This window comes from Hypanus sabinus, chromosome 2 (genome assembly GCF_030144855.1).
Source record: "Hypanus sabinus isolate sHypSab1 chromosome 2, sHypSab1.hap1, whole genome shotgun sequence".
NCBI classification, from domain to species: Eukaryota; Metazoa; Chordata; class Chondrichthyes; order Myliobatiformes; family Dasyatidae; genus Hypanus; species Hypanus sabinus.
Window position 1 is genome coordinate 1521586 of NC_082707.1, and position 12882 is coordinate 1534467.

Sequence of the window (12882 nt, forward strand, 5' to 3'; positions counted from 1 at the left end):
GCAGCTGCAGGACATTCTGGAATGGGAGGGTGAACAGCCAATGGTCGTGGTGCACATCGGTACCAACGATATAGGTGAAAAACAGGATGAGGTCCTACAAGGTCAATTTAGGGAGTTAGGAGATAAACTAAAAAGTAGGACCACAAAGGTAATAATCTGGATTACTACCAGTGTCACGTGCTAGTCAGAGTAGAAATAGGAGGATATTTCAGATGAATACATGGCTTGAAAAATGGTGCAAGGGGGAGGGATTCAAATTTCTGGGGCATTGGAACCAGTTCTGGGGGAGGTGGGACCGGTATAAACAGGACGGTCTGCACCTGGGCTGGACTGGAACCAATGTCCTAGGGGGAGTATTTGCTACTGCTGTTCAGGAGGATTTAAACTAATGTGGCAGGAGGATGGGAACAAGTGCAGAGAGACAAAGGGGTGTAAAATGAGGGTAGAAGCAAAAATTAGTAAGGTGAAAAGTAAAAATGGCAGGCAGGCAAATCCAGGGCAAAAAGCAAAAAAGGGCCACTTTTCAACATAATTGTATAAGGGCTAAGAGTGTTGTAAAAACAAGCCTGAAGGCTTTGTGTGTCAATGCGAGGAGCATTCGTAACATTGAATGTGCAGATAGTTATTAATGAATATGATATAGTTGGGATCACAGAGACATGGCTCCAGGGTGACCAAGGATGGGTCAACATCCTGGATGTGCCTCAACATCCAGGGATATTCAATATTCAGGAGGGATAGACAGGAAAGAGAAGGAGGTGGGGTAGCATTGCTGGTTAGGGAGGAGAATAACGCAATAGAAAGGAAGGACATTAGCCTGGAGGATGTGGAATCAATATGGGTAGAGCTGCATAACAATAAGGGGCAGAAAACACTGTTGGGAGTTGTGTACAGGCCACCTAACTGTAGTAGTGAGGTTGGGAATGGCATTAAACAGGAAATTAGAAATGCATGCAATAAAGGAACAGTAGTTATAATGGGTGACTTCAATCTACATATAGATTGGGTGATCCAAATTGGAAAGGGTGCTGAGGAAGAGGATTTCTTGGAATGCATGCGGGATGGTTTTCTGAACCAACATGTCGAGGAACCAACTAGAGAGCGGGCCATTCTAGTTTGGGTATTGAGCAATGAGGAAGGGTTAGTTAGCAATCTTGTGTGCAAAGCCCCTTGAGTAAGAGTGACCATAATATGGTGGAATTCTTCATTAAGATGGAGAGTGACATAGTTAATTCAGAAACAAAGGTTCTGAACTTAAAGAAGGGTAACTTTGAAGGTATGAGACTTGATTTAGCTAAGATAGACCGGCAAATGATACTTAAAGGGTTGACTGTGGATATGCAATGGCAAGCATTTAAAGATCGCATGGATGAACTACAACAATTGTTCATCCCAGTTTGGCAAAAGAATAAACCAGGGAAGGTAGTGCACCCATAGCTGACAAGGGAAATTAGGGATAGTATCAAGTCCAAAGAAGAAACATATAAATTAGCCAAAGTGGCACACCTGAGGACTGGGAGAAATTCAGAGACCAGCAGAGAAAGACAAAGGGCTTAATTAGGAAAGGGAAAAAAGATTATGAGAGAAAGCTGGCAGGGAACATAAAAACTGACTGTAAAAGCTTTTATAGATATGTGAAAAGAAAAAGATTGGTCAAGACAAATTAGGTCCCTTACAGTCAGAGCAAACACGAGGAAATCTGCAAATGCTGGAAATTCAAACAACACACACAAAATGCTGTTGGAACACAGCAAGCCAGGCAGCATCTATAAGGAGAAGCACTGTTGATGTTTCGGGCCGTTAGTCCTGATGAAAGGTCTCAGCCTGAAATGTCGACAGTGCTTCTTCTTATAGATGCTGCTTGGCCTGCTGTGTTCCACCAGCATTTTGTGTGTGTGGTCCCTTACAGTCAGAAACGGGTGAATTGATCATAGGGAACAAAGACATGGCAGACCAATTGAATAATTACTTTGCTTCTGTCTTCACTAAGGAGGACATAGATAATCTTCCGGAAATAGTGAGGGACCGAGGGTCTAGTGAGATGGAGGAACTGAGGGAAATACATGTTAGTAGGGAAGTGGTGTTAGGTAAATTGAAAGGATTAAAGGCAGATAAATCCCCAGGGCCAGATGGTCTGCATCCCAGAGTGCTTAAGGAAGTAGCCCAAGAAATAGTGGATGCATTAGTGATAATTTTTCAAAACTCCTTAGATTCTGGGTTAGTTCCTGAAGATTGGAGGATGGCTAATGTAACCCCACTTTTTAAAAAAAGGGAGAGAGAAACCGGGGAATTATAGACCAGTTAGTCTGACATCAGTGGTGGGGAAAATGCTAGAGTCGGTTATCAAAGATGTGATAACAGCACATTTGGAAAGAGGTGAAATCATCGGACAAAGTCAGCATGGATTTGTGAAAGGAAAATCATGTCTGACGAATCTTATAGAAATTTTTTGAAAATGTAACTAGTAGAGTGGATAGGGGAGAGCCAGTGGATGTGGTACATTTAGATTTTAGATTTTCAAAAGACGATAAGGCCCCACACAGGAGATTAGTGTGCAAACTTAAAGCACACGGTATTGGGGGTATGGTATTGATGTGGAAAGAGAATTGGTTGGCAAATAGGATTTAGACGAGGAAATTAAATGCAGCATCTCCAAGTTTAAAGATGACACGAAGCTGGGTGGCAGTGTTAGCTGTGAGGAGGATGCTAAGAGGATGCAGGGTGACTTGGGTAGGTTCGGTGAGTGGGCAAATTCATGGCAGATGCAATTTAATGAGGATAAATGTGAGGTTATCCACTTTGGTTGCAAGAACAGGAAAACAGATTATTATCTGAACGGTGGCTGATTAGGAAAAGGGGAGGTGCAACGAGACCTGGGTGTCATTGTACACCAGTCATTGAAGGTGGGCATGCAGGTACAGCAGGCGGTGAAAAAGGCAAATGGTATGTTGGCATTCATAGCAAAAGGATTTGAGTACAGGAGCAGGGAGGTTCTACTGCAGTTGTACAAGGCCTTGGTGAGACCGTACTTAGAGTATTGTGTGCAGTTTTGGTCCCCTAATCTGAGGAAAGACATTCTTGCCATAGAGGGAGTACAAAGAAGGTTCACCAGATTGATTCCTGGGATGGCAGGACTTTCATATGAAGAAAGACTGGATCGACTAGGCTTATACTTACTGGAATTTAGAAGATTGAGGGGGGATCTTATTGAAACGTATAAAACTCGGAAGGGATTGGACAGACTAGATGCAGGAAGATTGTTTCCGATGTTGAGGAAGTCCAGAATGAGGGGTCACAGTTTAAGGATAAAGGTGAAGCCTTTTAGGACCAAGATGAGGAAAAGCTTCTTCACACAGAGAGTGGTAAATCTGGGGAATTCTCTGCCCCAGGAAACAGTTGAGGCCGGTTCATTGGCTATACTTAAGAGGAAGTTAGATATGGCCCTTGTGGCTAAAGGGATCAGGGGGTATGGAGAGAAACCAGATACAGGGTTCTGAGTTGGATGATCAGCCATGATCATACTGAATGGTGGTGCAGGCTCGAAGGGCTGAATGGCCTACTCATGCACCTATTTTCTATGTTTCTGTGTTGAAAGCATCCAGAGAATTGGCCTCCACTGCCTTCTGAGGCAGAGCATTCCATAGATCCACAACCCTCTGGGTGAAAAAGTTTTTCCTCAAGTCTGTTCTAAATGGTCTACCTCTTAAACTGTGGCCTCTGGTTCCGGACTCCCCCAACATCAGGAACATGTTTCCTGCCTCTAGCATGTCCAATCCCTTAATAATCTTATATGTTTCAAGCAGATCCCCTCTCATCCTTCTAAATTCTAGTGTATACAAGCCCAGTCACTCCAATCTTTCAACATATGACAGTCCCACCATCCTGGGAATTAATCTTATGAACCTATGCTGCACCCCCTCAATCGCAAGAATGTCCTTCCTCAAATTTGGAGACCAAAACTGAACACAATACTCCAGGTGTGGTCTCACCAGGGCCCTGTACAACTGCAGAAGGACCTCTTTGCTCCTATACTCAACTCCTCTTGTTATGAAGGCCAACATGCCATTAGCTTTCTTCACTGCCTGCTGTACCTGCAAGCTCACTTTCAGTGACTGATGAACAAGGTATCTAGATCTCGCTGTGCTTCCCCTTTCCCTAACCATTCAGATAGCAATCTGCCTTCCTGTTCTTGCCACCAAAGTGGATAACCTCACATTTATCCACATTAAACTGCATCTGCCATGCATCTGCCCACTCACCCAATCTGTCCAAGTCACCCTGCATTCTCCTAACATCCTCCTCATATTTCACACTACTACCCAGCTTTGTGTCATCTGCAAATTTGCTAATGGACGAGATATACCCAGTGGATAGCAAGGGAGGAGACTGCTGATTCTTGAGCAATTATCTCTGCATCATCAATAGGAGAAGTACCAGAGGATTGGAGGTTAGCAAACATTGTTCCCTTGTTCAACAGAGGGAGTAAAGATAACCCTGGAAATTATAGACCAGTGAATCTGACTTCAGTGTTGAGCAAGTTGTTGAAGAAGACCCTGAGAAGCAAGATTTTTGAGCATTTGGAGAGACATAATATGATTAGGAATAGTCAGCATAGCTTTGTCAAGGGCAGGTCATGCCTTACAAACCTGATTGAATTCTTTGAGCATGTGAGTAAACACATTGATAAAGGTAGAGCATTGGATGTAGTGTACATGGATTTCAGTACAGCATTTGATAAGGTTCCCCATGCAAGGCTCATAGGGAAAGTAATGAGGCATGGGATCCAAGGAGACCTTGCTTTGTGGATCCAGAATTGGCTTGCTCACAAAAGACAAAGAGCAGTTGTAGGTGGTTCGTATTCTGCATGGAGAACAGTGACTAGTGGTGTGCCTCAGGGATCTGTTCTGCGATACCCCCTCTTTGTGATTTTTATAAATGACCTGGATGAGGAAGTAGAAGGGTGGATTGGTAAGTTTTCTGATGACACAAAGGTTGGAGGTGTTGGGGATAGTCTGGAGGGTTGTCAGAGGTTACAACAGGACATTGATAGGATGCAGAACTGGGCTGAGAAGTGGCAGATGGAGTTCAACCCAGATAAGTGTGAAGTGGTTCATTTCAGTAGGTCTAATTTGAAGACAGAATATAACATTAATGGTAAGACTCTTGGCAGTGTGGAGGATCAGCGAGATCCTGGGGTCCATGTCCAGAGACTCTTAGATACATGGAGCTTAGAAAATTAGAGGGCTATGCAGTAGGGAAATTCTAGGCAGCTTCTTGAGTAGGTTACATGGTCAGCACAACATTGTGGGCCAAAGGACCTATAAAGTGCTGTAGGTTTTCTATGATTTTTTTTTCCTTTGCCCTGCCCTTAACCTTTTAAATCTGGCTCAGCATTTAAATCAGTTAAACATTGGTGTGTTTTACACTCCTAGGCCTGGACCCACTACTTCAGAGTCTAAATTTCAATCCGGCCTGAAGTCTACTCCAGCAATGGCCATAGCTGCATTCTCAAGAGTTCAGTTTGATGAACCTTCAGGATGCTGCAAACACACCAGGTTGTACAGATGGATTAAAAGTGCAACTCCCAAAGGGAAATTACAAGTTGCAGATTGCAATGACCATAGTCTAGAGCAAGTGTAATTAATAGAACAGTTAGTAATTTTGTTTGGTTTTGGAAGTCACATAATTAGTTAAATGGAGATCTGTTTTTGGAGACCTGTGTGCAGTCAAGGTGTTTCAACTGACTGTGGTTAAAATACACAGGCAACTGGAAGGTCTAACTGCTGGTGAGTCAGTCTCCTGGCAAAAATTACACCATGAAGACAAAAGAACACTTCAAACAACTCCACAAAAAGGTTATTGAAAAGCACAAGTCATTGAATATTCCTTAGAGTACAGTTGTCAAAGAAATGGAAAAAATACAGCACAGCTAGAAATCTGTCTAGAACTGAGTTACCATGCAGGAAGGGGACTCGTGAGGGTGGCCACCAAGACACCTAGGACAACTCTGGAGGAGTTACAAGCTTCAGTGGCTACGATGGGAGAGACTACACATACAACTGTTGCTTGGGTGCTTCAGCAGTCGCAGCTTTATGGAAAAGTAGCAAACAGAAAGCCACTATTGAAAAAAGTCACATGTAAGTACAGAGGAGATATCGGGATAAGTTGGTTTTTTTTAGGCAGAGAGTGGTGAGTGCGTGGAATGGGCTGCTGGCGACGGTGGTGGAGGCGAATACGATAGGGTCTTTTAAGAGACTCTTAGACAAGTATATTGAGCTCAGAAAAATAGAGGGCTATAGGTAACCTTAGGTAATTTCTCAAACACTATGTTTGGTATAAGCCAAACACCATACATCATCAGAAACACACCATTGCTACCATGGTGTGGGTATGCTCCACTGTAGCAGGCCCTGGAAAGCTGGTGATGCAGCAAAATACTGGAAATCCTGAAGGAAAACCTGATGCAGTTTGCAAGAGAACTGTGACTTGGGAGAACTTATGACTTCCAGCAAGACAATGACCCCAAGCACATAGCCAAAGCTACACAGAATTGGCTTAAAAACAAAGTTAATGTCCTGGAGTAGCCAAGTCAGATTACAGACCTCAATCCAATTGAGAATTTGTGGTTGATCTTCAAAAGAGCTGTTCACTCACAATCCCCATGAAATCTGACAGAGCTTGAGCAGTTTTGTAAAGAATGGGGAAAAATTGTAGTGTCCAGATGAGCAAAGCTGATATAGCCCTATCTACACATATTCAAGGTTGTACTTGCTGCCAAACATGTATCTACTAAATGCTGAATTGAAAGGAGTGAATACTTGCGCAATCAATTATTTTGTGTTTTATATTTGTAATTAATTTAGATCACTTTGTGGAGATTTGTTTTCACTTTGACATGGAAAAGCCTTTCTCTGTTGATCAGTGCCAAAAAGTCAAATCAAATCCACTGTGATTCAATATTGTTAAACAATAGAACATGAAAACTTCAGGGGGGATGGGGGAGTGAGTACTTTTGACAGACACTGTAAACCTGGTGGGAGCAATGGATGTTGGGAATGGTGGGTGGAGCACTGTGGAAGGGCTGGGGACAGGTGGCAGAGAAGGAGTGCTGAGGCGAGGAAGGATGGCACTGGTGCAGACCCACCCAGCTGTGAGACACTACACAAGGTCATTTGGTTCCAAACAACTGGATTTTTTAAAATCATAAAAAAAATCTCTTCAGTCATTCCTGCTCCCTCCACTTTTTCCCCAAACATGATTCCCCTCTCCCTGTCCCCTCTCCACTCTCAGTCCACATTAGAGACCCCTATCAGAATCAGGTTTATCATCACTCATGTCATGAAATTTGCTTTTTTTAATGGCAGCCATACAGTGTAATACATAAAATTGCTACAGTACCATGCCAAAGTCCCAGGCATCCTAGCTGTATATATGTGCCTAAGACTTTTACGCAGGACTGTAATTACCTGAAATTGTTGACATGTTTTCATTGGCTTCAGAATCCAGTGACATTTCTTCCAGTCCATCCCTTCCTGTAGAGCAGTCAGTTTTAGTAGAATTATCAGACAATTTGAAAAAACGGGATACTGATGACTGTGGCCATCTCTCTGTCAAAGATTTATTTCTCCATATCTGGTTCACGATCAGGTCGAAGGGCGACCTTGACTGTTTGATACTTTCTGTCTTCTGATGTTTGGAATCTAAAAATACAAAATAATATTCCCAAGGAACAATACTGCAGATGCAGAAAATCAAAACTAAATAGAAATTGTTGCCAATATTTAGGTCAGCCAAAATCGGTAGAGAGAAAGAGTTAACACTAAAATACTAAATCTGTTTCATTCACATGATACTACCAATCTTGATAGGTACGTCCAGTTTCCTCTACCTCTGGCAGATCATTCGATGTACCCACCACCTTCTGGGTGAAAAGGTACCCTTTAGGGGCCACTAAATTTAGTTTGTTTAATTATCATTCAACCATATATAAACCCCATAAGTACAACCAAATGAAAATTCATTCCTCTGGTGTACAGCCATACACAATACAAGGCACATATAGCACATATAAGATAGCAAGTAAACATAAAGGTCACACAAAAAATATGTAGTTCAAGTCCCCAAGTGATATGTCCTGTAATTTGATGATATATAGGTATTATTGGCAAGAACAAGCAGTTCTCAGCAGTGCGCATGCACACAATCCAGTTTGTCATTCCACTGATCAAACACTGGATAGCAGCCCCAACAGGAGAGGGCCACCCCCAAACCAGCCCAGATGCCCACTACACTGCTTCCAGCATCTCTTCTCCTGGACTGCTGCAACAGGCAAGCCTGCAACTTGAGGCCTAGAACTCGCTGCGATCAAGGTCTCTCCAATGAACAAGGGAAACAGACTTGCAGCATTTTAATTATCAATGTCCAACAGAATGTTGCAATCATAAGAGAAATCTCTAAGACAATCAATAAGCAACAATCAATAATCAATAAGGTCATCCAGCACTGATTGTTGTGGGTCACCCCTGATGACAGACCTCCAATCTTAAACCATTGCTCTATTAACACCCAGTCACTTCCAGTTTTGTATCTAATTGGTTAGGTCACGCTAAATTCAATGTCATCTCAACTTTACAGACCAACCTACTACCCAGAATCTTGTCAAAAGCTCTCAAATAGTCACCTCTTGAAAAACAAGTTTTAATTTTTTCAGTTGCATAAAACCATCCCGACTAACCCCAAATCAGAGCTTGCCTTGCCAAACATCGAAATCTAGGTTTAATGGGAAAGGAAGACTTGAGAAGCAAATTTTCCAACATAGAGTAGCAGGTATCTAGAATGAGTTGCCAGAGGTGGTAGTGTCGGCTGAAACAATAACAACATTTAACATGTATCTGAACAAGTTCAAGTTTATTGTCATCTGACTGTACAGAAATAAATTCAACTGAAACAATGTTCCTCTGAGCCACAGTGCACTCATAAAATACCAGACCATAAGATACAGGAGCAGAATTTGACCATTTGATCCACTGAGTCTGCTCCACCAGTTCATAACGGCTGATCGGTTTTTCCTCTCAGCTCTAATCTCCTGCTTTTGCTACATATCCCTTCATGCCCTGACTAATCAGAAATCTATCACCCTCTGCCTTAAATATACCTAATGACTTGGCCTCTACAGCTGCCTGTGGCAATGAATTCCATAGATTCACCATTCTCTGACTAAAAAAATTCTTTCTCATCTTCATTCTAAAAGGATGCCCCTCTATTCTGAGGCTGTGTCCCCTGGTCCTAGACCCCCTCACTACTGGAAACATCCTCTCCACATCCACTCTATCGAGGCCTTTCATCAATACATTTCAATTGGGCCACCCCTCATACTTCAGAATTCCTCTGAGCGCAGGGCAGAACATCAAACGCTTCTCATATAACAAGCCTTTTTTCTGACCTCCTTTGAACCCTCTCCAACATCAGCACATTCTTTCTTCTGTAACATGCTGTAAAGTATCACTGATAATGTAATGGTTTCTCTGTAGCAGCAATGTTTGGGTTATGACTAGAGATATGGGTTTGGAATGCTGTTGTTCTTTCTTGTGAGTCTGGAAGAGAGATTTCCATTGACTTTTGCCAGGGAGAGATGAGGAGAGAAGAAGCGAATGGAGAAAGTTGGTAGACCGCCAGACAGGGTGCACTTGGAGTGAGAGTCCGAAGGGCAGTGATGATCGGAGGACGTCGATGGTGGACGATCAGCTTATCAGTGAGCTCCAACATTGCGCAGCAGACTGTTTGATAAGATTGGGCCCTTTTTCTTTTTTTTCCCATTTTCTTTACTAACCATATAGTCAATGAAAGAGTTATAAAGCTTAATTGTTTAATCATATATTGTGTACTGTTTGTTAGTTCGGGGTACTGATTTGTAACAGGGGACATATCACGCAGCATCCATCCAAATGAGATTTCTTAAGTTTGGCCGGACCGGGGGCTATCACCCCCTATATTAAGCCGCTAGCCGAAGCAAGAGTTACACTTAGATAAAGGGCCCAAAACTGCTCACAATACTCCAATGCCTCACCAGTGTTTTATAAATTCTCAACATTACACACTTGCTTTTATATTCTACTCCTCTTGAAATGAATGCCAACATCTCATTTTCCTTCTTCACCTACTTAACCTGCATATCAACCTTTAGAAAATCCTGCATTAGGACTCCCAACTCCGTTTGCTCCTCAGATTTGATTTTTTTTTCTTTTCAAATCTTCTTCTTATTATTATTATTATTATTATTCAAAAATAACACAGGTACATCGATGTAACACTTACAATGCCTCAAAAAAAAATATCTTAAAGATTGAAAATTTTTGTGAATAAAAGAAAACCCTACTAAGCAAGAAAAATGAGAAAAAAAAAGAAACCCATTGGGGGTACAACCCCGGAGCCATGCGTCATACAGAAAGCTTCTAAAAATAAACATCAAACTGCCAACAAAAGAAAGATATATCAAAAAAAAATTTACACTTAGATCGTGGAGGAAATCTATCAGTTAACTGAAATGATAATCTTCTCAAAATCAAATAAAGGTTCAAAGGTTCGACTTCTAATTTTCTCCAAGCTAAGACACAGCATCACTTGACAGAAATATTGTGACAAAGTAGGAGCTGATGTATCCTTCCATTTCAACAAGATAGTCCTCCTAGCTATCAATGTAACAAATGGAATAACATGTTGGTCAGACACAGAAATACCATGGATATTTTGAGGAATTATCCCAAAAAGTACAGTCAATTTATTAGGTTGTAAGTTGATTCTGAGTGCTTTAGAAATTGTCGAAAAGACGGACTTCCAAAACTGTTTTAATATAGAACATGACCAGAACATATGTGTCTGTGTAGCTATCTCAGTTTTACATCTATCACAGTACTTGTCAACATTGGGAAATACTTTAGAAAGTCTCTCCTTCGTCAAATGGTAACGATGTACAAATTTAAACTGAATCAGTGAATGACTAGCACAGTTCGAAGAAGAGTTAACCAGCTTCAGAATCCACATCCAATCCTCTCATATAAAAGTCAAATTGAGTTCCTTCTCCCAATCCTGTTTAATCTTAAGGACGCTTATCCCATTGTAATAATAAATCACATGCCTTGATTTTGTCCAATTAATTTTTTTGCTGCTCTCCAGATCCATGCAATTGTTTTGACTAGTTGAGTTAAAGCACTGAACCACTTGATGTCCACAAGGCTTTGGATGGCTGACGTTGCAGGCGGTCTCCGTTGTTCTGTTTTGACCTGGTACTGTTTTTGGGCTGGTTCTTGTTTCTTTGCCTTGGCCCTTGTCAAAGCAGCAACAAATGCCTTCTTCTGCAACTTGTTGATGCTTTCCCTGGCAGTGGCTGCTAGTTCTTTGGTTGATTTCATTGGCCACTCACTCACTGGCAAACTCAAAAACTTTGGCCCATTTTGCCACTCTGGATGTGGAGGGCTGACTCCTCTGGTGATTACAGTCGGCCCTCATTATCCGCAGATTTTGCATGCGTGAATTCAACCAACCACGAATTGCGAAAACCCAAAAGTGCTCTTCCAGCACTTGTTGTTCAAGCATGTAGACTTTTTTCTTGTCATTATTCCCCAAACAATGCAGTATAACAACCATTTTACAAAGCATCTACATTGTATTAGGTATTATAAGTAATCACAAAATGATTTAAAGTATACGGGAGGATGTGCGTGGGTTATCGTGCATCAGAATAGAAAAATATCGGAAGTTCTCTTACTAAGTAAGTCGGAACAGGTACATCGGGTATTATTTAGTGTCAGTTAGTCAAATGTTTGTCTTAGTATATAGTATATATTTTACCTTTCTATACATATAAAACACTTAAGAACGTATGTTTCAGCGCCGGGCTCGGGAACAGAAGTTCTCGGGACTCAGGACAGTTCGCTCCCTAGTGCACTCTCCACCCTGCCAGGTTGACATGGAGGATCAAAAACTCAAAACCCCAAAAACTAATAATTAAACTACTGCATTGCTTAGTAATCACAGAGCCTTTTTCACTTTATCCTTGAAAATTGTTCTGATCATTGACCGACGTAGCCGAACGCTTTTCCAATGACCGATGGCGTTTCACCTCTTTCCGATTGCTTTATTATTTCCACTTTATTTTCAATCGTGATCGTGATTATTTTTGTGAACAGAAACACTGCATTTTCAAAGCTCTGGCGCCGGGGTCCTAATGTTCTCCGCTCTGAGACAGGTTGAATAAGGTCTGGGGTTCCACTGGGTCCTAAGATCCACTGGATTGAGACAGGTTGAATAAGGTCTGGGGTTCCACTGGGTCCTAAGGTCCACTGGATTGAGACAGGTTGAATAAGGTCTGGGGTTCCACTGGGTCCTAATGTCCACTGGATTGAGACAGGTTGAATAAGGGACTTGAGCATCCGTGAATTTTGGTATCCGCGAGGGGTCCCAGAACCAATCCCCCGCGGATAAGGAGGGCTGACTGTACAGCAACAATATTTTGCGGACCAGGAATCCACCGCCAGTCCTGGATCCTTGTGCTGTTTTGAATCTCTCTGATTCTTTGCAAAGAATGTTTGACAGCCATAGCTTTCACACTGTATTGCACCAAGGACTGTTTGGCTATCAACGAAATGGTACCACCTCCCAACTTGGATTCGGCCATGCAGCTCAAAGCACTTTTTCAGGCATAGGCAAACACTGCTCCACACATCCCTGCTTTGACAGCATCACCTTTGTGATCCAAGGGAGTTAATTTGGCTTTAGACTCCACCAGCCAGATGATTGAACCCTGGTCCAAGTTCAACCTTAGGTACATCACTGCTCCATAGAAGCTTTCATCAGAGAACGTGATTGCCCAGGGTTCCTCAGTGA

The 12882-nt window shown here is 42.1% G+C and overlaps 1 protein-coding gene across 5 annotated transcripts in view; it reads right to left on the minus strand.

Moving 5' to 3' along the window:
* The window catches only part of lrrc31 (leucine rich repeat containing 31), a 251951-nt gene that overhangs the window by 195774 nt on the left and 43295 nt on the right, over positions 1 to 12882 (minus strand). For all 5 annotated transcript variants that reach the window (XM_059991201.1, XM_059991177.1, XM_059991193.1 and 2 more), the window contains exon 5: positions 7467 to 7700. In XM_059991201.1, coding sequence (XP_059847184.1) covers positions 7467 to 7700 — 234 coding nt within the window. The remainder of the gene's footprint in view (positions 1 to 7466; positions 7701 to 12882) is intronic.